The following is a 27,684-nucleotide window of genomic DNA, read 5'->3' as shown; positions in this document are numbered from 1 at the left end:
TCTCTAAGAATCCAAGTTGAAAGGAGCTGATATTGTTGGGTCAAAAAGAATGCACAATTTAGTGACTTTGAAGTTATCATTCCAAAATGCTTTCTAGAATGTCTGGACTAATTAACCAACAGTATATTCATTATTCTTCCCAGCCTCTTATCATCTTTCCAATACTTGCTATTTTCCATTTTTGTCATTTCTGTCAATCTGGTAAGTGGGAGTTGTATCTCAGTGATTTTATTTTATACTTCTCTTATTGGTGATGTTTAGTATTATTTCATAGGATCTTTGATAACTTGTATCTTACATTTACCTTTCTATGTACATATTATTTCACTGTAATAGAATATAAACTTCTACAAAATAGGAATTGTCATTTTTGTCTTTGTATCCCCAATGCTTTGCACAGCCCTGATCATACTAGATGATTCATAAATGCTTATTGAAGAAATAAGGAAGGACTACAGATAGAGATAAAGTTATCTTGTCAGATAGGAAATACATAAGCAGACATACATATATTTGGATTTTGTACTAATGCAACTGTTGTTAAGCAGAAACTAGCCTCTGATTGTTTTTTAGAACACACACCAATATTCCCACATAGTCAGAAATGAAAATTGAAACTGAGTTTCCATCAAAAGATTTGCTTAGGTTTGTAACTTGTTTGTTCTGAAAGTCAAGGAAAAAGTCCATAATCTTGACCCCCAATATATTATCCAATCATCCTTATCATTGTGATAAATTAAAGACGCTTAGTTTAGGCTAGCCAAATTATCTGAAACAACATCATTATTAATGATGATAATCTTTATTATTTCTAGTTTAGGCAAACTAAATTACCTGATCTTTACAATGCTGATTTTTTACCTCTGGCATTTATCTCTCTGGACCACCAAGATTTATATTTTCATCTCTTTCTCTGCCTTGAAGTATATTTTGCCCAAAGTTTATACCTTAGACTATTCTAAAATTTTTTTGCTAAAAAGGTCTTTTATGGCCAAGAAATTTTGAGAGATCTCATTTACTGAATATTTATGCTGTCCAACCTGATACCTGATGCTTTATGAACATTTCAGAAATCCAAGTGTTCCAGATTCATTTTGAATAGTTATCATTTAAACTATGTAAAAAATGATTTTTGAAGTTCCTTCCAAAGCTCTTAATTTCAACAAATGATCTTCCACCTCGGTCCTCACATATCCATTAATGTTCTCTGAAAAGTACAACGAGTTATATTATTGATTGTCGAGCCTAATGGAACCATTTGGATATCCTGATAGTAATTGACACACACAGAAAAATCCTACTTCTCAGCCCATGATTTAATAAACAGTACAATTTATGGTTCTCTTTTTGCTTCTTAACACTGATACCCCTGAGAAAGACTGCTATTGATAAAAAGGGAAAAAAAGCAATACGTAGAAAACAGGAAAAAGACAAAGGAGGAAAGACACTTGGATAATCCACAAAGTGAATTAATCAGCTGCCAAATAATTAAAATTTGACACAAGATCCATGAGAGTATACTGATTTTTTGTCTCTATCTTGAGCTCATATCTTTTTTTGCATTTCAAATAAGTGCACAATCATTATGACCAAAACATACTAAGTTTTTAGATTTTTCTCATTCATTTCTTTTTGTCTCTTCTATATCAATCTAGAGAAAAAGAGCAGTTTTCTAGTAGCCTCTCCTGAATTGTGGGCTTTACCAGACTAGGGCAAAAATGCCTGTCATTGCTGAAACACTCTCAACATAATAAGCTGCTGAGCCTGGGGGAAGGGCTCAACAAGGTCATAGCTTCTCACTCTGATGAAATACCAACAGCATAGCTTCCAGACCAAAAAACCATGGGGTCTTTGCTGCCACCATCTTGTATTCTCTCAGTCCCCTTCTGGACCCGCAGCTATAAAACAGAAGTACTTTTCAGGCAAGAGGTGTGATCTTATTTGGGTAGCCAAACTTCTAATTTAATTAATTTCCTTAAAGCATTTTTCAAACAGCTAATGCTAGGCATTGAGACATGAAGTTTCACTAATGCTCAGTTCCCGACCCCTCCCAGAGGTTAGAGACCAGAAAAGGGCTAAGAAACAAACTGGTGTATCTGAAATGTCGTAGAGATGAAAAACAAAGTTGGTGCCAACATACCTTTGGGTAATCCCAATAGGATTCAGCCTTATTTAAAAAGTTTTCATGTTATGCTAAGATTTGTTGAACAAAATATCTGTATTTTGGGGAAAATATGTATATGTTTATATGGGCATGCATGTCTTTGGCTTCAGTTGTGTTTGTGCACATTTTCATTCTGCCCAGATGTTTTTTGTTTAGATACCCAAGTTCCAAGTACTATTTCACTTTTGCCCTCTTTTCTGAAAAAAAAATATCTCTCCTGTTACTGATACTTTTTAGAAATACTGCAGGCTGGGGCATCTGGGGTCACACAGTGGACCTGGGTTCAAGTCTGGCCCACTCCCTAGCCATATGACCCTGGGCAAGTCACTTAACCTCAATTGCCTAGCCCTTGCTGCTATTCTGTCTTAGAACTAACTCTAAGACAGAAGGTATGAGTTTGTTTTTTTTTTAAAGAAAGGAAATAGTACAGATCTAAATGAATCACACAGGCTCTGCATTGATATTAAAAAACCTCTATTTCCCATAGTGATTCTTAACTTCTTTTATGCTTATCTGAAGAGCTTGGCAAACTGTGCTTTTGTTTCATAGACTTTGAATAATGATGTGAGTACAGATGACGACAATGAATGTACAGAAGAAAAGGAAAGCTACATCTGTGCCGTGTGTCTGGATGTTTATTTCAACCCATACATGTGCTATCCTTGCCACCACATCTTCTGTGAACCTTGCCTCCGGACCCTGGCCAAAGACAACCCGACAAGCACACCCTGTCCATTGTGTCGAACAATCATTTCTAGAGTCTTTTTCCAGACAGGTAACTTTCATCTTTTATTTAAATACCTAAGAGTTTTCTGATCTACATGAACACATATTGACACACGTCTAAAAATGTTTTGCAAATTATAAAAGAAGAAAAATTCTTGAAAGCAATATATACTGTTTAAAGTTTCACATAACTACTACATAAAATTTTATACCATTCGTTTCTCATTTACAAACTGAAATTCACACGGTTATGAAAAACGCTGCTTATAATCTCTCATTATTATAAATGCATTTTAGTTTCTTAAAATATTTCTTCATTTTAAGATAAAGTTTCCCTTATTCAGAGTTGCTTTGTTTATTATGCAGACTACTTGCTCATTTTTCTAAAAAGTATTTTTAAACCACAATTTAATTCCTTTTACTTCCATTTAATATCAAACAAAAATAAATATAGAGCCCCTTTCCTTCCTAGAAACAAAGATAACATCAATGTGGTTACTCTTCCCAAAGCAAAAGGTAGAAATGGGGAGGGGAACCATGTAAAGGCATGATTCAGCAGCAAAGAACAGTAACAAACAGATACAGGCTGGGATGAAGCATTTTTAGAAACTTGGGCTAAGGGAGAAATGATGTTTCTCACCAATCAGATCAACATGGCCCCATTGTAGGAATGTCAAAGATAAATGGTGTAGCTCTTCCAAGAACTCTGCTGGATCCTGCTTAGAAGGTGCTGCAGCAACAGCAGCAGGGAAATTTGGTGGGGAAGCTGAGCCAGGCCTCAGGAACAGCTAGATGTACTAGACTCTCACTAGGCATGGCAGCGCGTGCCCAAGGTAGGTGTCCTAAAACAGCGATACTTTATCATCTCTATAATATATCTAAGTTATGTCCAGTAAGCAGCTCTGATAAATATTTTGGTTTGTGGATTGTATAAATCATTGTTTTAGTTTAAAATGAAATATCCTCCTGCGTCCAAATTTTCACTTTTAGACAGTGTGACCCTGGGCAAATCACTTAACCCTCTTTGTCCCAGTTTCCTCAAATGGGCTGAAGCTTTCCTTCCTTCTTCTCAAAATATATACTTCATATTAATCGTTAAGAGATTCATAGCAAGAAAGGCATTAAATAAGATCTAATTTAACAGTTTACAGCTCAGAATGTCTAACGGTAAAGTTTGATAGACATTCTCATCTAATGAAACTTTGAATACTATAGAGAATCCTAAAAAGAGGAAAAGCAAATGATTGAGATTTATAGTCAAGGGACCTGAATGTAAACCCTAATTCTACCCTTTCCTAATTTTTAGACTTTGAAGAAGCTACTTAAACTCTAGACCTCCCTTTTCTGCTTAATTAAGGGCTTGTATCTCAGACTGTCCGGCAGTCTGCAAAGTCGAGGGTTCCTCCTGATGAGGTGTGGTGACTTAGGCAGAACAAGACAGCTGCGTGTTTGAAACCTATTGCTCAGGCATGAGCAGGAGCTGTTCCACCTTCGTTCAGGCTTGGCTTTATTTTATTCCCTCGGTGGTTACACAGATACATACTTTGATGCCATAGATTCCAACAACAAACACAAAGCCTAAGGAGATAATCAACAAAACACTGCTGCTAAGTGTGGGGTCAGAGGGTAGAATCAATATGACCCAGTTTTCGGTCAGAGAAGCTTGCTCTTGGCCTGTACATGGGGATGGGGAATTCTGAGCACAGATTTGCCACACGTTTTAATGCTAGAAAAGAGGGTCCTATCTAAGTGGGTAAATAAGAATCTTCAGGTTTGATTCTGTAAGTAGGATCTCTTCATGACGTTCTGAGGGGATTAAAGTGGGACATAGGTATTAATCCTGCAAGTATTTTGCTCTCATATTATTTTTCCTGAAGTTAGGGAGAGAACAAAACTCATAGCCATTTCAATAGTAAGGGGTGTGTTAGTGGGAGAAGTCACACAGAGGGGGACTAAATGGGTATCTCCATCCTTCCAAGGAGCCACTTTGTGACCTCCTGGTTTCCATGTGTGACCATGTCAAGACAACTTGGCTTGACAGCCCCCAGCAGGCTTGTAATCCATGATTTCAAAAGCTCTCTCTATTCTTTGTATGTGTTCTTGATCACAACTTTTCCTGACCTCTCCAGCTAATTGAACCCTGAGCTCTATCTCTGTCTCTCTCTCTCTTTTTCCTCTCCCTCCCTCTCCCTTCTCTCTTGCCTTTATACTTGCTCAAGCGTCCATCCTCCAACCTAAAAAGGAAAAAAAAAATGAAACCTTCACTAGATCTTCTTATTGCCTCAAGTTTTCATTCTAGATCTCTGCTCTGCCTTCTCAGTTAGCCTTCTTGAAACAAGCTGCCTGCCACCTACGCTTAATGCCCTCATTTCCTCTCCTCCCATCTCTTTGGCTTTTTGCAATATGGTGTTTGACCTCATCATGCCACTGAAATGGCCCTTTTTCAAGTCATTCTTCTTGATCACTCTGCTGCATATAACACTATTGCCGGGACTCTCTTTCATAGACTAGATTTTGGTGAAAATGTTCTTTCCGTGTTTTCCTACCTAAGGACTCCTTAGTGTCTGCTGTTCATCCATGTGATGCCTCCTAACTGGGAGCATCTCCCAAGGTTCTGCTCTCAGCCTACTTTTCTTTTCTCCCAGTGGTCTCTGCCTTGACAGCTCCCGAGCATGTCAACTCTATACAAATGACGCAGATCTCCCAAGCCTCAGTCCATTGTCACCAATTGCCTGTTGACCATTTCAGATTGCATGCTCAGCATCCAAAACAGAGCACTTTCTTTCCCTCCAAAACCCACCCCTCTTCTAGATTTCCATATTTACATTTCAGGCCCCGTCATCGTAGTTTTCCGGGTTGGACGCCTCACTGTCCTTAATCGCACACACGTGGCCGTAACTTACGATGTCTATCTACGTGGCATCTCTAGCACTCCGACCTTCTTCTCCACTTACACGGTGACCGCCTTAGTTCTTGCTATGTCCTCTCTCATCTAGCTTATTTCCGTAGCTTCCTACTTGATGTCTGTGACCTGAGCTCCGTCCCACTTTAACACATTTCTCCATAGAGCCACCAAAGGGACTTTCCTTAAATATCGACCTAACCATACCACACCCTGCTTATTGCCTCCAGAATCAACGATCAGCTCTTATATCTAGTGTTTAAAGCCCTTCTCGTTGCCCCAGTTTCTCTTTCCAGCCTTTTCATCCAGACGCTGCCGCACAACCAAACGGATCCTCTTCGATCTTTCCTTTAGGCATCGCCCTCTGTTTCTCATCCCTGTGCTTCTGTACTGCTCATCCCTCTGCTAAAATGAATGTCCTCATTTCTGTTTCCTGGAATGACTCTCGGACATAAGCGCCATCCCTGATCCCCCTTCCCCACCTGCTAGCGCCCTTCCTTCTCCAACTCCCTTGAGGGAATTTAAATATTTGGTTTCATTTGTTTTTCTGTTAACATTTCTTCTGCATATACTTGTATATGTGATTATCTTCCTCCATGAATATTTAAACGCTTTCGCAGGAGAGATCATTTCTTTCTTTATTTTTGTACGTCTGGCCCCTGGCACACTTTTCTGACACTTAGTAGATACTTAGTAGGTGTTGATTGATTGATTAATTTTAAAAAGTAAGCAAGAGTGCCCGTTCACCAAGGTCACAAAATAGAGTGTTTAGTGCATGAAAAGGCATGTTCATACTTGAGAGTATTCCAGCCCCACAATCTATTCAGGGTCTTCCTGGTCTGCTGAGAATCCAAAGTCATTGCAAACACTCTGGCCGCCCAAGAGAAAAGAAACACTGCATTTTGACCTATACACATCATGCATTAACATCGTGAATGAAATAGATGAGTTAGACTAGATAAATTTACTTATTTTGCATTGGGTTTTTTTTTAACTCAAAGTGATATCCAGTCTTAAATATAGACCCGCAAATAACTCTCTTTACAAGGAGATTGAAGAGATCGTATTCTAGCAATAGCTGTACATTTTTAAATTGAGAGAGTTCCAGTTACCACTTTGACCGGCCAGTATGAGCTGGCACTGAAGACTTTTAAAACAAGGAACCTGCTGTCAGTTCAGTTCCGTTAAACTTCCTGGTGGATGTGCCCTCACTGATTCAAATCCTACTTAGTAAATATACTGTACACAAAGAAGAAACTCAATACAGACAAATTCCATTTAAGTAAACATTTGTGAGCACCTACCATATGCGAGGTATTGTTGAGATTTCAAAGAATAACATAAAGCCCCCCCCCCCAGGTATTTTAAAATCTAGTAGAGCAGAAGTGTCAAACTCCTGGCCTAACTGGAACCAGATTAAAATGTAATTGGGAAATAGTTAACAAAATAAATAAAAGTAAAGCACAGTCTAATTTGTGACTTTCTAAATCAATATACAGCCCTAGTGATCTGTTTCTACTCGAGTTTGACACCACCGGCATCAAGGATCCCCATCAAGTTAGAGATAAAAGGAATCTTAGATACCATCAAATTCCATCCCTTCACCTTACAGATGAAGAAGCTACTTAAGTGACTTATCCAAGATCACACAACTAGTCCCACACAGCTAATCTCTTACAGCTACTTAGGGCTTGGGATGGGATTTGAACCCAGGTCTTCCTCATTCTTAATCAAATATTCCAATCACTGACTCTATACTATCCCTTTCCTACACAAATATATAATACTAATGATATTATAACGATAAGCTAATGATGGTTATAATGATAAAATTTTGAGCAAAGTTGAGGATCAAATATATTTTGATATCACAGATAATCTAAAATATAAGAATAGTGTTGGAAGTTGCATATTTATTCAATTTCTTTTGTGTCATTTCTGTGGAAATCAAATTGCTCAGAAAATACCAATCTTTTCCTAGTGCATAATAAATTTTAAAAATTTCCACAACATTTGACATTAGTAACCTTTTATAAAGGACCAGCATAGATCATGCCTAAGAAAATATCCTTTCCATCACAATAAATCATCTCCACATACTTGTGAGGTAGGCTAAGCAGTATTCTCTCTGTTTTGTGCTTAACTATGTACACAGAGATGAGATAATATGACACAATTTTGCAACAAAAGCTGATAATAAGAAATAAATCCCAAGAAGGAATGAATCCCATTACATATCTTTTTTTTTTAAGTTTTACCCCTCAGAGTAATTTGAGTTGTTATTCATAAAGGAGTGAAACTAACCAATTCAACAATTAGAACTATCTTTTAGAATTGATTAAACTAAAATAAAAGATCCTGGATCTGTTATCTTCTCTGTGCTTAGCACAGGATAGCCATTAATCAGGGGTTAGCAAATGAATGCAGTTATTTGTAACATCTTTTCAGAAAACAAATCCTGCAGATTTTTCCATGTCATTTTCCACACCCCAAATGAAAATGTTTTCTAGTCTTTCCAGGATTCTGTGTGCCTAGACAATGAATTGGGAAGCCTCTTAGATGATACAGTGGCCTTGGGTTTGTGATAAAATCAAGAAGGGAAAGGAGTGGGACCAAAATAATGTGAAGGGATATGAAGATCATGCCCAGAACATCATTATCCAGAACTAAAGCTCAAAGTGGCGCTAAAAATGATGCCCAGCAAGTTCAGTGTAATTCGTCTCATTTTACACCAACATTACGGATGGACGGCGGCCCTGATTTCCCAGATGTACAGAGTGAGCTGTATTCTGTGACACCTTTCTGGCACATTGTAGCATAATCTCCTTGAACCAACAAAAGAGCATTGCTGGTGCCCATGGAAATAGAGCTGCGCGTCTGTGCGGGGTCCCCCACACATGTTTTAAAGCATATTGTCAAATTCTCTCCACGAGATCAACCTATTTGTGAGGTTTATGGGAAAACGACACGTTTCTTGCTTGCCTGATTGGGTTTTACAACTGCCCCCTCTGGTAAGTGAAACAGGATGTGTCCTACAACGTAGAAGACAGCAGCTCAGGCAGGAAAAAATGACTAGATCTTGTTCCATGGCTTGAGTTCTGTCTTTCTCTTCTGACTGCCTGGAAAACACCAGCTGATGTCAGCGGGAATCAGCTGACAGCAGGGGAAACTTTATCTCTTGTTTGGATCAGAATTGTCTCACCGGGATCGGAAGTGCTCTGGGTCACCATGGAAAGTTCACCTCTAATGAGAGGATTGACGTAGGTGTCAGAAAAAAAGGTTAATTAAAAATTTCAAATATAATAGAACTTGATTTTAGTGAACTAAGTAAGACCTGTCATCCAAGCGTCAAGGTTGTTCACAATGAAGAAATTCACCATAAAAGAAAAATGGTGTATGTAAGACTAGATTTAAAGCTGCCACTATGAAAAAGAACCCCTGTGTCCACCGAAATGTTCACTATTAGTTAACAAGAGCTACTTTGTTCTCACCTTGTGATCATAATTTTATCAGGCCTATTTTTAATTTTATGCAGAGCTTCTTTTGTCTTATGATTTTGAACAATTTTGGTGGAATAAAATAATGTAGCTACTTAATATTATGGAGAGGAAGGTTGGCAAAAAAAAAATCTCCTGAAAAATAACAATTAAAAATTTTAAAGGGGGAAAATAAGATCGGTATCATCAGAAAGGGAAAAGTTAAAAATGAGGGGAGGGGGAATAAAGGGAATAAGTGTTTACATAGTGCCTACTCTGTGTTGGCACTGAGCTAAATCCTTTTATAAATATTATCTCATTTAATCTTCACAATAATTCTGTGAGGTATGTACTGAGATATTTTCTATATTTAGTATAGAGCCACATACCTTTGGAAACATAGAAGAAAGCAGTACTCTGTCTCTTTAATAATGCTCATCTAATCTTAACTCATAAATTTGCCAATATTTAAACATTGAATTAAATCACTATTAAATTGAATTTATACTTAAAGCACTTAAGTAACCTATATAAAACAAAGACTTAGCTTTTTTGTGTGTTGTAGGAGTTGATGAAAATAGGTTTTCTGCATCCAAGATTAGAGATGGCCTGAAATTTATCCATATAGCCCAGGTTAAGTCTTTATTGAAAGAGTTACATTCAGGACAAACTACAGCTAAAGTATGATATGAAAGAACCCAGGACTTCTAACCTCTGTTTCTTAAAAAGAAAAAATTCCATGTGCTATTCTATTGTTATGGTGATCGCTGTCAATATTTGTGAATTAACTCATGAAACATAATCAGACTCTTTTATTCATGTGCAACCATTGCATTTCACATTTGTGAGTAAATATGGGATCCCCTAAAGCTTCTAGATTTAAAAAATATAAATTGAGATTATTATACAAACAAGAGCATCCAGACATTTATTATACACAAACATAATACAGTTTTGTAGTGTATTATCAGGAATTAACTGAGGATCTGTGACTAGATTCAAGGAGGTCTGTGAACTTGGATGGGAATAATAATAATAGCCATCACTATCATCATTATTATTAATAAAAATGATTACCATTAGTAGTAGTATAGCCCTCATTTCTATAGTGCTTACTCTGTGCTACGTACCCTGATAAGCATTTTACAAATATCTCATTTAGTCCTCAGAAAACCCTGGGTGTTAGATGCTATTATCACCATTTCATCGTTAAGCGAGGCAAGTAGAGGTAACTAGAAAGTTTCTGCCGCTAAATTTTAACTTAAGTCTTTCTGACTTTATCCCAGAATGTTTCCTCCACTCCATCTCATGGCCTCTAAAAGAAAATTCTCACCAACTTCTAAATGAACTTGAGCATATCCTTCCATTGTTTTTAAACATTATTCTGAAAATATATATAAACTGTATAAACTTCATTTGACTTCCTAAGGGGTCCCTGACACAAAAGAAGGTAAGAACCTTCCCTATAAAAATGCGGCATTTCCCTGTTAGTAGTATCAATTTAGTTGTATAGTTCAATACGTTCATTGTCATCATTTAAAATTAGATCATCCTGATCTGAGGGAGAGAACTGCCATCTTATAAGATGCCAATGAGATGCTTAAAAGTCAAGACGCCTTCTCTGAAGGGAAAAACACACGAATAGGTTCACACGAAAATGCCATGTGTGCCTCCTGGATTCACTTCGAATGTGTTACGTGTCTGTCTGGTTTTCACTTTTCTAAACCTTTAAACATGTCGGACATCTTGCAGGAGATGTTGAGACATTCAGTATCCTGGACTCTGCCCTAGTCTGCAGTGTTTAGGCAACCAGAGAAAGGAGCAGCACTCTGGGTCGAGTACCGACTTGAACAATATCCGTAAAACTCTAGAGTGTGTTACCAAATATGGCCACAGACTTAGAATCACAGAGTTTAGCGTTCAAGCAGATCCAGAACTACGGCTAGACGGTGGGGGCTACCCGCCTTCCCTCTTTTTAGTGTGATGGAAGCTCAAAGCCTCTGGTAAATGGTACCCCAAACATACTCTGACTAAGTACACCTAGTACAGAGTCCCTCAGCCATCACAGGAGTTATGTTCCAGAGACCCCCACGAGAGGCGAGAATCCACGAAGGAGCAGCGTTGGATGTGTCGTGTCATATAAGAATTGTGATTCATGATTTATAGTTAAGGCTCTATCGACCCCTTTCACTCCCCTGTAAGCCTTTTCTACTGAGCCAATCAGCACCCAGGATACACAGCCAATAGTGTGCCCCATCCATGATCCAGAATTAGCTATCTATCTCTGAAAGCCCAGGATACGGTGAGCCGTAACAAGTGACCGAGTGAGGGGCAGCTGGGCATCCGCAGAGAGGACAAAAACCATGAAATGACAGACGTGGGAAATCCCTCACAGACTCGCTGCTCCGGGCCCTGGACAGACGCAGAAGCCCAAGTACGGTGAGCTTAAGGCAGTTGTGCCAGATCAGTGGCTAGTTTAGGGCCCTAATCGAGGTCGCTGATGGCTGGGATTCTTGTTGGTCCCTCAAGATGTGAATCTGGTACTGAGGAAGACTCTGTAGCCCAGAGTGCTTCTGACTACAAAGGCCCTAACTTTCAGATATAGCCTTGAGCATTTGGGCCAACAAAACCTTCACATCATGGAATTCTACAGGGAACAAGTCTTCATGCATCTCCGCTCATCTCACTGTGTAAATTTAATTCTATAGACTAACCTTCCTGGTCTTGTGATGTTTAGCAAGAATTTACGAATAAAAAGCATATTTTATTCCTTGGTGACAAAAGACTTAGAAATATTACAGATTTTTTTTTTAATTTTACCTTTCAATACTCATTTAAAAATGGATAACAGTTCCTCTGATACTATTCACTTGGGCGAGTTATTTAACTTTGCTAGGCTTCAGTTTCCATCTTATAATGAAGATGTTGGACGAGGTGGTCACTGAATTAAATCTATGATCCAATGAATTATCAAGATTTTAACTTACCTTACATATCTTTCCTCTGAAATTTCTCCAGTTTATCCCGTATACATATTCATACACAGTTATTTTTATGTTATCTCCTCCATTGAACTGTGAACATCTTGATTACAATAACTATTTTGTATCTTCATTCTTTATACCCCCAAAACTTTGCACAGTGCCTGAACACAGAGCAAATGCTTAATAAATACTCACTGATTTAGTTTCATGGGCGGGACTAGATTTGAACTAAGCAAATAGAAGATATATTTAATCATTGAAAAATTAACCCTGTGCTTTGACTTTTGCAGACAAATTTCAGAGTTTGTCCCAGAAAGTAAACAAAGAGTCTTTGCAGTAATTTCAAGTTGGAGACCCTTCACTAAATTCCTAATATAGTATTTAATAATAACTGCATTATTCTCACCCCCCCTTTTAAAAATTAATTTATTTTGGAAATTTAGAAAATTATTCCTTGGTTACAAGAAGCATATTCTATCCCTCCCTTCCCTATCCCTACTCTTCTAAGAGTCAACACACAATTCCACTGGGTATTACATGTGTCCTTGATCAGAACCTATTTTCATACTGTTGGTGTTTGCATTAGGGTGATCATTTAGAGTCTCCTTCCCCAACCATGTATTGGCCCATGTATTCAAGCAGTTGTTTTTCTTCTGTGTTTCTGCTCCCACGGTGTTTCCTCTGGATGTGGATAGTGATTTTTCTCATAGATCCCTCCAAGTAGCACAGGATCACTGCATTGCCACTAATGGAGAAGTCCATGACGTTCGATTATACCACAGTGTATCAGTCTGTGTACAATGTTTTCCTGGTTCTGCTCCTCTCACTCTGCATCACTTCCTGGAGGTTGTTCCAGTCTCCATGGAATTCCTCCACTTTATTATTCCTTTTAGCACAATATTATTCCATCACCAACATATACCACAATTTGTTCAGCCATTCCCCAATTGAAGGGCATCCCCTCATTTTCCAATTTTTTTGCTACCACAAAGAGTGCAGCTATGAATATTCTTGTACAAGCCTTTTTCCTTATTATCTCTTTGGGATTGTAAACCTTAAAATTTCTCAGACTTGTGAATGTTAAAAATTTCCCCATCAGGGAATTCTTAATTGGAACAAATTCCCTACTGAGAAACATTCCCTATTTTGATGTGAGAACTCGCCAGGATCAGAAATGGGAGGACTTCTACTCCAACCATACTTAAGACTGCTTTAGGGGGAAAAACTCCTTGCTAAACAATGAAAGTACTTGGACCCATGCTTATAATAAGGCAAGGAGTTCTTTGAGCCAGGCCTGTTTTTAGAATTGATACAATGGGATGCTAGGTACCTAAAAGGGTCGGGCAAGTTTTCTCTTGATGAAATAAGTTGACTCAGCTGTGTTTTTTCTCATTCAGACTTACTGAGGAGATTGGTCAACTTAGCAGGAATTTAGATGGGCAGTCCTTTGGAAAGCGTCTACAGTGATTGGTAGATGTAGGGACTTAGGGGAGGTGACATGGGAGAAAAACCCCTATATAAGAAAAAGCAGAATCTCTTGAGGATATATCCTTTTGGAAAAATCCCTTTGGAGGATCTCTGATGAGGACTGCTTGGGAAGAATCTCTTGAGAGAGGCTCTGGAGAAGGAAAACTCTTGGAGGACAATCTCTAAGGAGGTCTCCCTGGAGCTCCTCTAAGGGGACTCTGTCCCTCTGGAGGCTCTGAAGAGAGACCCTTTGGAACAGTCTCTGGCTGGAAGGCTCTCTGGTGAAGTCAGCTGAGATGGAGCTGGCCTGGTGTTACTAGAATCCTTGTTTAGTCAGACCTTGTGGTGAATGTTAAAAAACTGACTGATTTCTCTCTTAAGACTCATGTCTAGGCCATATTGGCTTGAGGCCCTTCATACTTATTCCTTTCTTACTCTCTCTCTCTTTCTTTGATTACTCATTGTATTGTTAATTAAAATCTCTATGAAACCCAATTGACTTGGGTATTTGAATAATTGGGAATATTTCCCTGGCGACCACCTTATATTTGATTTAAAACCCAAGATATTATAGTGAAACATATTTTCTGCAGTCAAATTGACTCACCCTCCCTTATATCTATCACAATTTATATCTTCCACTATTTTAATCACTACAGTTTAAGACCTCAACCATTTTAAATCTCACAGGGTACAAACCCAGCAGTGCTATGGCTGGATCAAAGGGCAGAGAGTCTTTTAGCACCCTTTGGGCATAGTTCCAAATTGCCCTCCAGAATGGTTGGATCAATTCACAACTCCACCAGCACTACATTAATGTCCTGACTTTGCCACATCCCTTCCAGCACTCATTACTTTCCATTACTGTCATGTTAGCCAATCTGTTAGGTGTAAAGTGATACCTGAGAGTTGTTTTGATTTGCATCTCTCTGATTATCAGAGATTTAGAGCACTTTTTCATGTGCTTATTAATAGTTTTGATTTCTTTAACTGAAAATTGCCTATTCATGTCCCTTGCCCATTTTTCAATTGGAGAATGGCTTGATTTTTTGTACAATTAACTTAGCACTTTATAAATTTGAGTAACTAGACCTTAGTCAGAGGTTTTTGTTATGAAGATTGTTTCCCAATTTGTTGCTTCCCTTCTAATTTTGGTTGCATTGGTTTTGTTTGTACAAAAGCTTTTTAATTTGATGTAAAATTATTGATTTTACATTTTGTGACTCTTTCCAAGTCTTGTTTGGCTTTAAAATATTTCCCTTCCCAAAGGTCTGACATGTATACTATTCTGTGTTCACATAATTTACTTATGGTTTCCTTCTTCTTTGTGTTCAAGTCATTCACCCATTCTGAGTTTATCTTTGAGTGGGGTGTGAAGTGTTGATCCAACCCTAATCTCTCCCATACTGTCTTCTAATTTTCCCAGCAGTTTTTATCAAATAGTGGATTTTGGTCCCAAAAGCTGGGATCTTTGGGCTTGTCATAGACTGTCTTGCTGAGGTCACTTACCCCAAGTCTATTCCACTGATCCTCCTTTCTGTCTCTTAGCCAGTACCAAATTGTTTTGATGACCACTGCTTCATAGTATAGTTTGAGATCTTGGACTGCAAGGCCACCTTCCTTTACATTTTTCTTTCATTATTTCCCTGGATATCCTTGATCTTTTGTTCTTCCAAATGAACTTAGTTATGTTTTTTCTAATTCAGTAAGAAAGTTTTTTGGAAGTTCAATGGCTATGGCACTAAATAAATAGAAAAGTTTGAGTAGGATGGTCATTTTTATTATGTTAGCTCATCATACCCATAAGCAATTAATGTTTTTTTCCAATTGCTCAGATCTAGTTTTAGTTGTGTGGAAAGTGTTTTGTAGTTGTGTTCATATAGTTCCTGTGTTTGTTTCAGCAAATAGATTCCTAAGTATTTTATATTATTTAGGGTGATTTTGAATGGAATTTCTCTTTCTAATTCCTGCTGCTGAGATGTGTTGAAGATTTATAGGAATGCTGATGACTTATGTGGGTTTATTTTGTATCCTGCAACTTTGCTAAAGTTGTTGATTATTTCCAATAGCTTTTTAGCTGATTCTCTAGGATTCTTTAAATAGACAATCATATCATCTGCAAAAAGTGATAGCTTTGTCTCTTCATTGCCAATTTTAATACCTTCAATTTCTTTTTCTTCCCTAATTGCTACTGCTAGTGTTTATAGTACAATCTTAAAAAATAGAGGTGATAATGGGCATCCTTGTTTCACTCCTGATCTTACTGGGAAGGCTTCTAGTTTATCCCCATTGCAGATGATGTTGGCTGATGATTTTATATAGATACTATTTCTTATTTTTAGGAAAGACCCTTCTTTTCCTATACTTTCTAGTGTTTTTAATAGGAATGAGTGTTGTATTTTGTCAAAGGCTTTTTCTGCATCTATTGAGATAATCATGTGATTTTTGTTGGTTTGCTTGTTGATATGGTCAATTATATGGATGGGTTTCCTAATATTAAACCATCCTTGCATTCCTGGTATAAATCCTGCATGATCATAATGAATAACCCTTGTGATGACTTGCTGGAGTCTTTTTGCTAGTTATCCTATTTAAGATTTTTGCATCTTTGTTCATTAAGGAGATTGGTCTGTAGCTTTTTTTCTCCATTTTTGACCTGCCTGGCTTTGGAATCAGTACCATATTTCTGTCATAAAAGGAATTTGATAGAACTCCTTCTTTGCTTATTATGTCAAATCGTTTGTATAGTATTGGGATTAGCTGTTCTTTGAATGTTTGATAGAATTCACTTGTGAATCCATCAGGTCCTGGGGATTTTTTCTTAGGGAGTTCTTTAATGGCCTGTTCAATTTCTTTTTCTGATATGGGATTAATTAAGACTTCTATTTCTTCTTCTGTTAATATAGGCAGTTTACATTTTTGTAAATATTCATCCATATCACCTAGATAGCCATATTTATTGCCATATATTTGGGCAAAATACTTTTTAATGATTGCCTCAATTTCCTCTTCATTGGAGGTGAGTTCTCCCTTTTCATCTATGATACTGTTAATTTGGTTTTCTTCTTTCCTTTTTTATTAAATTGAACAGTACTTTTCTATTTTGTTTCTTTTTCCAAAAAACCAGCTTCTAGTCTTATTTATTAGTTCAATAGTTCTATCACTTTTGACTTTATTAATTTCTCCCTTAGTTTTTAGGATCTCTAATTTTGTTTTCTTCTGGAAGTTTTTATTTGTTCACTTTTAAGTTTTTTGATTTGCACGTTCAATTCATTGACCTCTGCCCTCCCTAATTTGTTAATATATGAATTCAAGGATATAAATTTTCCCCTGAGTACTACTTTGGCTGCATCCCATAGAGTTTGAAAGGATGTCTCATCATTGTCATTTTCTTCAGTGAATTTAATAATTGTTTCTATGATTTGTTCTCTAACCAATTTTGGAGAATTATATTATTTAATTTCCAATTTATTTTCTATTTGGCTCTCTATGTACCCTTACTGATCATTATTTTTATTGCCTTATGATCTGAAAAAGTTGCATTTATTATTTAAGCTTTTCTGCATTTGTATACCATGTATTTATGACCTATTATATGGTCAGTCTTTGTGAATGTACCATGTGCTGCTGAAAAGAGGGTGTATTCCTTTTTGTCCCTATTTTTCTCCATATATCTATTAACTCCAATTTTTCTAAAATTTTATTCACCTCTTTTACCTCTTTCTTATTTATTTTTTTATTTGATTTATCTAAATTTGATAGTGGTGGATTCGGGTCTCCCACTAGTATAGTTTTACTACCTATTTCCTCCTTCAATTCTCCTAGTTTCTCCTTTAGAAATTTGGATGCTATACGATTTGGTGCATACATGTTGATTAGTGTTATTTCCTCATTGTCTATACTCCCTTTTATCAGGATGTATTTATCTTCCCTATCCCTTTTAATCAGGTCTATTTTTACTTTGGCTTTGTCTGATATCATGATTGCAACTCCTGCCTTCTTTCTTTCAGTTGAGGCCCAATAGGTCTTGTTCCAACCTTTAATTCTGACCTTGTGAGTATCTACCCACCTCAGGTGTCTTTCTTGTACACAACATATGGTAGGATTTTGGATTCTAATCCACTCTCCTTTTCGTCTACATTTTATGGGTGAGTTCATCCCATTCACATTCAAAGTTATGATTGCCACTTGTGTATTCCCCAGCATTTTGATATCCTCTCCTAGTTCTGTCCTTTCTTCTTTTGCTATATCCTTTTAAACCAGTGGTTTACTTTTAATAACTCCCCCTAATCCCCTCCCTTGATATGCTCCCCTTTCTAGTCCCTCCCTTTTTGTTCCCTTATTTTTTTTTCATTCACGGTATTTTATGTTCCCTCCCGCCTCTCCTTCCCTCCCTTTTTGTAATCCTTTCCCTCTACCCCCATTAGTTGTCCCTTCTTACTTACCCTGTAGGATAAGATAGAATTCAATACTCCAATGGATCTAGATGCTCTTCCCTCTCAGAATGGATTTCACTGAGAGTAAGGTTTAAGTATTACCTATTAGCACTCTCTTCCTCTCCTTCTTATGAGTATTCTTCCCCTCCCCTTCCCACGTGTATCTTTGTGTGAAAAAGATTGCCTTATTTATTTTATTTCTTCAAGTATCTCTTGGTACCATGTTTGATTCCCCCCCAACCCTTTTCCTTTTGTTTTTGCATATCATCTTATAGCCCTTGATGCCCTAGTCTTTTCCTTTGAGTGATTCTTCTAATTATTATAATAATGAATATAATTTTTGAGAGTTACAAATAACATTTTCCCCATATATGAATATATATAATTTGATCTAATTGTAGCCCTTAAAGAAGAGAGTTTGAATAAAAAAAAATTTCCCCCTTTTCACCCCTTTCTTATTTACCTTTTTATGTTTCTCTTGATCTGTTTTTGGATATCAAATTTTCCACTTTGTTCTGGTATTTTCTTTACAAATACTTGGAAATCTTCTATTTTGTTGAATGCCCATATTTTCCCTGGAAGTATATAGACAACTTTAATGGATAGGTGATTCTTGGTTGAAGACCCAACTCTCTTGCCTTTCTGAATATCATGTACCAGACCTTGCGGTCCTTTAGTGTGGAAGCTGCCATGGCTTGTGTGATCCTGATTGGTGTTCCTTGGTATCTGAATTGTCTCTTTTTGGCTTCTTGTAGAATTTTCTCCTTAGCTTGAAAGCTCTGGAATTTGGCAGTTACATTCCTGGGAGTTGTCTTTTGGGGATTTAGTGTAGAGGGTGTTCTATGAACTCTTTCAGTCTCTATTTTACCCCCTTGTTCAAGAACATCAGGGCAGTTTTCTTGGATGATTTCTTGTAGTATGATGTCAAGATTTCTGTTTATTTCTGGCTTTTCAGGTAGACCAGTGATTCTCAAATTGTCTCATTGTGTCCTGTTTTCCTGATCACCTTGTCAGTGAGATATTTTATGTTTTCTTCTATTTTGTCAGTTTTTTTACTTTGCTTTTTAATTCTTGCTGTTTTGCAAGATCATTGGTTTCCAGTTGCTCAATTCTGGTTCCTATGGCCTGGATTTCTGTTATAACCTTTTGTTTTTCTGCTTTAATTTTTTGACTTTCTGCTATAATTTTCTCATTTTTCTCTTTGAATTATTTCCTATTTTTCTTGCCAGAAGACTTCCATCTTTTGGATAAGCTCCAATTTGAATTCTTCCAGTGCTTGTGGACAATTTCCATTTTGGGGGGAAGGTTTTGGATTTATTTGACTCTCTTGTATTTTCTCTGTGGCTTGAGTTTTTCCTCTGTAAAATTTTCAAGGGTCACTGCCTTTCTTTTTGTTTTCTTGGAGGATGTTTGCACCTGGGCACAATTTGCCATCATTCTGGAAGTTTTTTCCTTCCCTTTATAGTCAGAAATCTGAGTGAGATGGGCAGGTTCTCTGTGTATGGGGTTAAGGAGCAAGAATTTTTCCTGAGGAAGCTCTCGAATCTCCACAGCTGCCACTGTTCACAGCTCTTCTCTGCGCGGGATCGCCCATGGTCTGTGCTCCCCAGCCTGCCGGCATTTCAGGTGTAGCTGCTCTCAGGGGTAGGTCTTTGGTGGTTTTGGTTAGTTCCTGAGGACTTAGAGGTGCTCCTTATTCTCTCTAGATGTGGCTCTCACTCATTCACTGATTCTGACACATGCTGGCTCTGAGTACCCGTGGTCTGTGTTTCCCTGCCCACTGGGGTTTCAGGTGTAGCTGCTCTCAGGGGTAGGTCTTTGGTGGTCTTAGTTAGCTCCCAAGGACCTAGAGGTACCCCTTGCTCACTCTAGATGTGCCCCTCGCTCACTCACTGATTCTGGCGCACACTGGCTCTGACTCTGGCTCTGTAGGTGGGGTGGGGGAGGATAGATCAACTCACGTTTAGGTGGGAGCTTTTTCACCCCCTTGTAGTGTGGAAATGCTCAAATCCCACATACCTTCAATGCTGCACCCTACTGTAGAGTCCCTCCATTCTTATGAAAAAAATTTTTTTTATCTTTTAAGGTAGTCTATATCAGTGTGTGCTGGGGAGAGGAAGTGTCCCTTGTCTAGACTGCCAACATGCTTACCCGGAAGTCACCATATTGTTTTGATGACCACTGCTTTATGATATAGTTTGAGATCTGGGAATGCAAGGCCACCTTCCTTCACATTTTTTTTCATGATTTCCCTGGATATCCTTGATCTTTTGTTCTTCCAAATTAACATTGTTATGATTTTTTCTAATTCAGTAAAAAAGTTTTTTGGAAGTTCGATGGGTATGGCACTAAATAAATAGAAAAGTTTGAGTAGGATGGCATAGCTGTGCCATCAAGGCCCTACATCCTGAATAGAGCCCTTCCTGGCCCAGAGATAACAGTGACTGGGGGGAGGCGTCCTGGGACCTTCTTTCTTCCTTTCCCCTGAACCTGAGAGTTCAAGGATTCAGGGGTTTTGCATAGCTTTTAAGTGAACCCCGCATGAGGGCCCCTCAGCTCTGTCCTGTTGTTAGATTTGGTTTTCTGTCCCCGCGAGGCACTTTATTTGTGATCGGCTGGAAGGGTTTTCAGAGCGGTGTGGACTTCAGCTGCATCTAAGCAGCCATCCTGACGCCACCTGGAACAAGTTGTTTTGTTACCTGGCTTGTTAGCAGTTTTTGTGTCCAGCCTTCCTATCAGGCTCTGAGCTCCTGAAGAATCCAAGGTCCTGGGTTTTTTTGCATTTGCACTTTATGCATACACTGGGGTCCCAAAAGAATAAATTATGGGAAAGTCATTCTAAAAGTTGTTGTTCTTTCTCTCAATAGTAGAATTGCAGCTCAATAGGCTTGGTAATGAATTGACTTTGCATCAGTAGAAAAGATTGATAATAATATGGTTGATCTTCACTCTCTGAAAAAGAGGGGACACCATATAACCAAGATACTTCCGCTTTAATATTCACATAAGCACTGCACTTTGCTAGAATTTGTGCTTTGAAACTTTCTTTTTGCTTCTGTTTTAGACCTGAACAATGCTACAAAAACATTCTTTACTAAGGAATACTTGAAAATAAAGCAAAGCTTCCAGAAATCCAATTCAGCAAAATGGCCCCTACCAAGCTGCAGAAAAGCATTTCATCTCTTTGGAGGTAAGTAAATCAATACAGAACAACTTAGTAACATTTTAGTATCAGTTTTCCTGGAATTATTTGCCTATTTATTAAGGATTATGGTAAAAAGTCACTTTTTTTGTAAATCAAGGAGTTAACTAAGCCTCTTTTTTTGAAAGAAATGTACAAGACCCATTTCCCAAAAAAAGAAAGTACAAGAATTCATCTCTACAAAGCTTATAGTTTTCTTGCTTGTCTGGTTATAAATTTCTTTAAAAAAACAAACAATTATTTTCCCTCTTCAAGGAAGAAATATGTAAAATGGTGCTATCTTTTATAAGGGTCTTTCAAAACTCCATATCTGAAAACTTAGTTTACTGGTTCTAATTCATTCATAGGGTGTAAAAGCATTTATTAAAGTTCTTATCAGCATCTCAAGAAGAGTTAGGTATTACAATTTTTATGATCCCAATTTTACAGGTAAAATTATGGGATTTGCCTCTATTCGTATACTTACTTGACTAAAGTGTTGATATTCTGTGTGTTTGTTCTTTTCTCTAAAAGTTTAGGTCAAGCAGGAGATATCAAATAATCATAATAGCAATAGTTTCATGATTACAGTATATTTTAACAATATATTTTGTACAAAATCAAAGTGTGCCTCTACCTGTGGTTACATCTTTCTGTCTCTCCATAATGAAAATATGTCTAAAAAAGGTACAGATAGCAGCAACTGAAATAATGCAAGAAATAGAGGAGCTTCTGATGAATTTGGACTAGAAAATAGGAGGCTTGTCTGTCTCTAAAGAAAAAACTGGAAGGAAATAAGAATGGTCTATAAAGCTCTGCCACGGCAATCCCTATATTCTAGCACCTAAGGAGCAACACGGAATTTTAAAGAAGGTTGTTTCGGGACAAATAAAAAGAAAGCTCCTTTATTTGAACAAAATAAAAAGATCTTATTTATTTTGTACCATTGGTTAGTACTCAAAAAAGTGACAGCCACAGTGTGCCATTTTGGCCTAGATGTAAGATAAATTTTAATATAAAGTGATCATAATTTTCAGAGGGTTTATTTTTTCTTTAATAAATACCTGAAGGTACGGCGTGCTCCCTCATTTCCTGAACGTCAGAGAAATACAGGATTCCATCTCTTGCTTTAACTTTCTGCATTTTGACAATTGTTACTTCTAAGAATAATACCACCATTTAAATTCTACTGGTTCCTAACAGCCCCCTGAAAGAACCTCTCTTTTTATAGCCGACTTCACTTACAAAGTTCCTCAAAACTTGGTGTCTAAAAGAGCAAGAACTAATCATTTTACAACAGAAATCGTTAACATGATTTTCAAACAAAATCTTCATAACTTTTTCAGCCCCTTTTCTTGCTTCTTCCCTTTTAGCATCTCTTGACTCACCCAATGATGTAGTTTATAAGTTGTCCGCAGTCATTTGGCCTTTAGGACTTCTTTGATCCCGTGCCCCAACAAGTTCAAAAAGTGTTGATTACATGCTCTGTATATACACCCATATTTGTGTGTGTCTCTAGTATACACATCCATGTGTAGAAAGGGTACGTGCTCAAAACTTGTACATGCGTGTAGATATCTATATGTCCGTATACCTAACATGTAGACCAACATGCTTATGTATGTATAGGTGCATCTACACATCAGCTACAAATTGTTTCTCTGTATTACTGTCCTAATAATTATATCCATTATAAAAATGCGCGTTTGAAAAGGATGAGATAAAGATGAGAATATTTGAGCCCAGTTTCAGTAGACAGTTATTAGCTTACTCAACAAGAGAATGACAGTGTCAGACGTGCAGCGCAGTTGAGGATCGTCTGGAGTCGGGAGGGACCAAGTAGAAGACTGCCGCAGCGTCCAATGAGAGGTCCTGAGAACTCCAACTGAGGGTGGCCGCTGCGCGATAGAGAGACGAGAGCAGAGGCAAGACCTTTGGCAGCTCTTTGGCTATTTGATGTGAGCAGAAGTGACCTGGGTAACACGAAGGATGATGGGAGTGTGGACGATACGAGTCCAGTTTGGAGAAGGCAAGAGTTTGGACAGAAAAATAATGTCATAGCATTTACAATGCAGATTACAACCCACCTATTCATCCTGTGATTTGCACTCTGTATAGTTACTACTGAATTTAGAAACATTTCATTTTTTGTGAATTTCTTTTTTTTTTAATCCTTTCCTTCCATCTTAGAATCAATACTGGGTTCTGAGGCAAAAGAGCAGGAAGGGCTAGGCAAGTATTAAGTGACTTGCCTGAGGTCACACAACTAGGAAGTGTCTAAGGCAAGATTTGAACCCTGGACCTCCCATCTCTAGGCCTGGCTCTCAATCTACTGAGCCACCCAGCTGTCCCTATGAATTTCTTTTCTTTTCTAAAGAGAAATCTGAGTAGTCAAGCATTCCTTGCTTTTTCAAGATTTCCTATCAGTTATAGTTCAAATCACATATTTTAAGGTCAATGAAATTATCAAACAAGACTGGAGAAACCTTATAATATGTTTCCAACTATTGTCTATGTATTTTTTCTTTAAATAAGACCTTTTATGATATAGGAGGTGCAGAGATGCTAGTACAATCATAAACTTGAAAACTTAATAGCTATTTCATAGAAGAACAAAGAGTTTGAAACATTTTAAATGTTTTGGAATTTCTTGAGAGAATATCTTATAATAGATATCACATGTCACATGTTCTAGGAAACAGAATTAATGAGGGCCTATAATCAGTGTATAAGTGCTTAAGAAAGAAAACTGAAGATTTTAATTGTTCTGTTTTCAAGTGTTCAACAAACTATAAATCTGATTAAATTTGAACCCAGGGTCAAAAAAGGTTTTCGAACCATTCTGTGGTTTAAATATTTGACATTTGAGCTCAGATTGTATCTTTGTTTGATATTCGACTATTTCAAACCATAGTAAGATTTCTTATTTCTTATGAGCTCCATGGAAGTGACAGGCAGAATTGTACCAGGATATAGGCACAATTGGAGACAGGCAAATTGAGGCAGTTGCCCCGGGACCATTGGTTTGGCGTGGCCGTTGAGATCCTAGGAGGTGAACAATGAATAAGTCAACTAGCCAGCCAGAATGGCGAAAGAAAATGGTTGTTCTAGCCAAGGCTAAGTCATCTCAGGCTCATATAGATTTATACATACATACACACACAGTGATAGAAGTGGCATCACTAGGCCAAAACGTAGGTGCCTGCCTGCCCCCTTCCTTTGCCCACATAACTTCGTTGTCCTGGTGATTTTTCTGTCTTACTTGTGTCTTGTCCATTTTCATATGCTTTTGCCTAGATAAAATGGGTAGGGGGAAACCTGCAGTGTGACTGAGACCTCTCCCGTGACCTACGCATGGCCCTGTGTCTGAATCCCGTCTTAGAGACGGTCTTCCTTCCTTCTGGATGCTAACGAGCTCATCACAATATTGGAATGTCTGTCAAATCATAAATCAGCAAGTCTGAAGCACAGTGACAAAAATGAATGACCTAAAGAAAGCCCGAACCGTCCACATCCCCAAGACGCTCCCATCCTCGTCTGTGGGAGAAAAAGCACAACCAAGCAAATAACCAGAAGCTGACAAAGTAGATAGAGTTGATTGGGAGAACCATTGAGGACCCGTGACGGAAGCTGAAACCAAAAAAAATGCCTTCACAAATGAGCTGCAGGAAAACTACGCAGAATACGGCAGGAAATAAATGAGGCGCCATCAGGGCTGCCAAGGAGCAGAGATGTCGCTTGCCAATACGTATCATATAGAAGGGAAAAGAAGCCCAGTAAGAGAGGCTTGATTTATGTAATAAAATAATGTTAAGTAATATAGTTCTTCATTTACATGCATGAAGCACAAGTCATCGACTATGTTCTTTTTTAGCAGCTGCTCTGACAGGTGTTATAAGTGTTCTTTCTTCGTGGCCACCCACACGTTAGAGAGAACTCCTAATGTTCAAAGAAGTCCACACTTGAACTGTTGACTTGAAGTAAAACTACGATATTTCTCGGAAAAATGGATTTCGTCTGTTTGGAATATAATTGCTGCATCTAATTCATCTACGTTTCATGGCATCTGCCAAGTCTAAAAGTGACTCCCATTTAACACCATATTGACTTAATCCATAAGTGACATACGTGATAATAGCTAACATTTATATGCAGTTTAAGGTTGGAATACTCCTCTACATTTAAATAACACGTGCCAGAACAAAACTCCTGCTAACTTCTTTTTGTATTTGATAGCTACGTGGAGAAAACAGGTTTGATAGAATTAATTATTTGTAAATAAGACACAAATAAGTGTCTTTCAACAATTGAAAACTGAATTATTGGGTGGTATTCTAAAAATAAAATGTATGGTGACAGTACATAATACCACCCAATTGAGATGATAAATCAGACATCTTATATTGGCATTTATGACTGAATGACTAAAACTTTATTAGTGAATATAGACTTAGTGTGTCCAAAAAAGTCAAGATGTACCATTCGAACAGGAGCATTGCTGCTTCGTTATGGAAATAATAGAATTCTCTTTGTTTTTTTGCCATATTGATTACTGGTGGACCCATCTGTTCTCATACTGTCAGATGTCCTGAGATTCTTCTACTTTGCTTTAATGTCCTTAAAATTGTGTTGCTTTCAGCACAGACATCTTTTCATCTTTTAGTGCATTGAATTGTTCTTGCAACATATTCCCAACTGTGATATTAAGTTCAAATGTAGTGACTCCATTTCAGGCACTCGGGCAGAAAGCACTTATTAAACATTTACTAAGCACTGAGAATATTAAAAGAGACAGCCCTTTCTCTCCAGGTGCTTACCTTCTCATGGGGTGACGACTGCACTAAAGGGAGCTGGAAAATGGAGGCAGGGCATCAATAGAAGCGTGGCGGCTAAATGAGGAAGGGAATGAAAGTTGGCCAGCTTGGGTCCTTCCCCAAAGAAATCCCAGAAGGAGCTCATCAATGAGTGAAAGGGGCTTTCGTGGCAGAGGGATGTTCCACGGTAAGGGAAAGCCTCAGGGGTAAAAGGATGCTCTACGGCGAGGAGGTCCCAGTCACTGAGGGAGATTACAGGATGAGATGGCAGCAGAAGCAGGGTCGTAAAATCCATAAACTAAGAAGCAGAACCTGGAAGAGAATAAAGCTTAGTTCCATGCCAAAAGCGCACGGCATCATGGATTTACATTGAAAAGGACCTTGGAAGCTATGTAGTTCCATATTTTATAGATGAGAAAACTGAGGATTTGATACATTAAATAATCTGTCCAAGTTACACAAATACTGAGCAGCTGATCGAGGATTCAAATACAGGTCCTCTGACTCTCAGGCTCTTTCCATTGTACTAGGCCACCTAAATAGTACTTTATTATTCTGACCTCAAGGTGAAAAGATATTTTTAAATTAAAGTCCTTACAGATCTTCATTTTCCGTCTGTTTTCCACCACCCCTCCAAAATCATCTGTGCGTGGCCCTGAGACAATGACTTAGTTAGGTCACTTATCAGCCATCATTAAAATATATTTTTCCCTTGGTTGCTTTTCAGTGTTTTATGCTCCAATAAAACTGCTCATCATTTTCCATGGTCCCCTTCTGGAGAAGTTTACTGTAAACGTTTCCCTTGACTGACACGTTTCTCTCCTTGTCAATAGGATCAAGTAACTATGTAAAAGTCCAGCTTCTTTGAGGCTAATGTTGGCTTCCACATTGTGGCCATTTGTTTCAGTCAGTGAAATTGCATGTAAGTTCTTGCAAGTGGTAGCAATGCCTATTCTTCCATCCATCTTTTCAGCATCAACCTCTTAGTTAAGGTGTTTTGATTGTACTCTATATTTCTTCTCCTTTTACTTCCTTTTCCTTGCTTTGTATTCATATTAACTTTTATTCTAAAGAGTTGGTCATCTGTATCCAGTCTACTAATTTGGGAATTATTCCTTTATCGCTAATCAGTCAAGAGTCAATTCATTTTTGTTATAGTATGTGGAGCTCACCCGCTCAGCACATCCCAAAGATTTTCTAAAAGAGAATATCCGTGTCTGTCGCAATGTGCTCTATTCGTCTTCATTCTGTCTCTTATCTTACTCTTGAGCCATATTTTCCAATATGTTTTTCACCCTCCTCCCCCGGGCAAGGACTTGTTTTGGACTCGGTGGTTGTTGAAGGATCTTATCAGCTTCTTCGTAGTTTCTCTTACATTATCCTGCTGTGGAGCAGATACTGGCTCATAAGCTGACGTCGTGTTCATGGAGATGCTTTGCACGTGTTTATTAGGAGTTTTGTAGTCAGAGGGGAGCCGAAATCCTAGGCAGTGATTCTTGTCGCTTGTGTGTGTATCATAAACACGCCTCCTTCG

General features: G+C 37.9%; 1 protein-coding gene across 8 annotated transcripts in view; it reads left to right on the top strand.

Moving 5' to 3' along the window:
- Nucleotides 1-27,684, top strand: part of RNF180 (ring finger protein 180) — a 241,463-nt gene that overhangs the window by 168,400 nt on the left and 45,379 nt on the right. For 6 of the 8 annotated variants that reach the window (XR_008917944.1, XM_016431313.2, XM_016431310.2 and 3 more), the window contains 2 exons: nt 2,714-2,939; nt 21,220-21,345. Coding sequence is in view for 6 of the 8 variants with exons in the window: in XM_016431313.2 (XP_016286799.1) it covers nt 2,714-2,939; nt 21,220-21,345 (352 nt within the window). In the remaining 2 variants the exon portion in view is untranslated. Of the gene's footprint in view, nt 1-2,713; nt 2,940-21,219; nt 21,346-22,023; nt 22,280-27,684 lie in introns of those variants that run through there. The other 2 variants (XM_007486382.3, XM_056824869.1) reach the window with 2 other exon arrangements.

The sequence above is a fragment of the Monodelphis domestica genome, chromosome 3 (assembly GCF_027887165.1).
Source record: "Monodelphis domestica isolate mMonDom1 chromosome 3, mMonDom1.pri, whole genome shotgun sequence".
Lineage (NCBI taxonomy): Eukaryota > Metazoa > Chordata > Mammalia > Didelphimorphia > Didelphidae > Monodelphis > Monodelphis domestica.
This window is presented reverse-complemented; position numbering and strand designations above follow the sequence as displayed.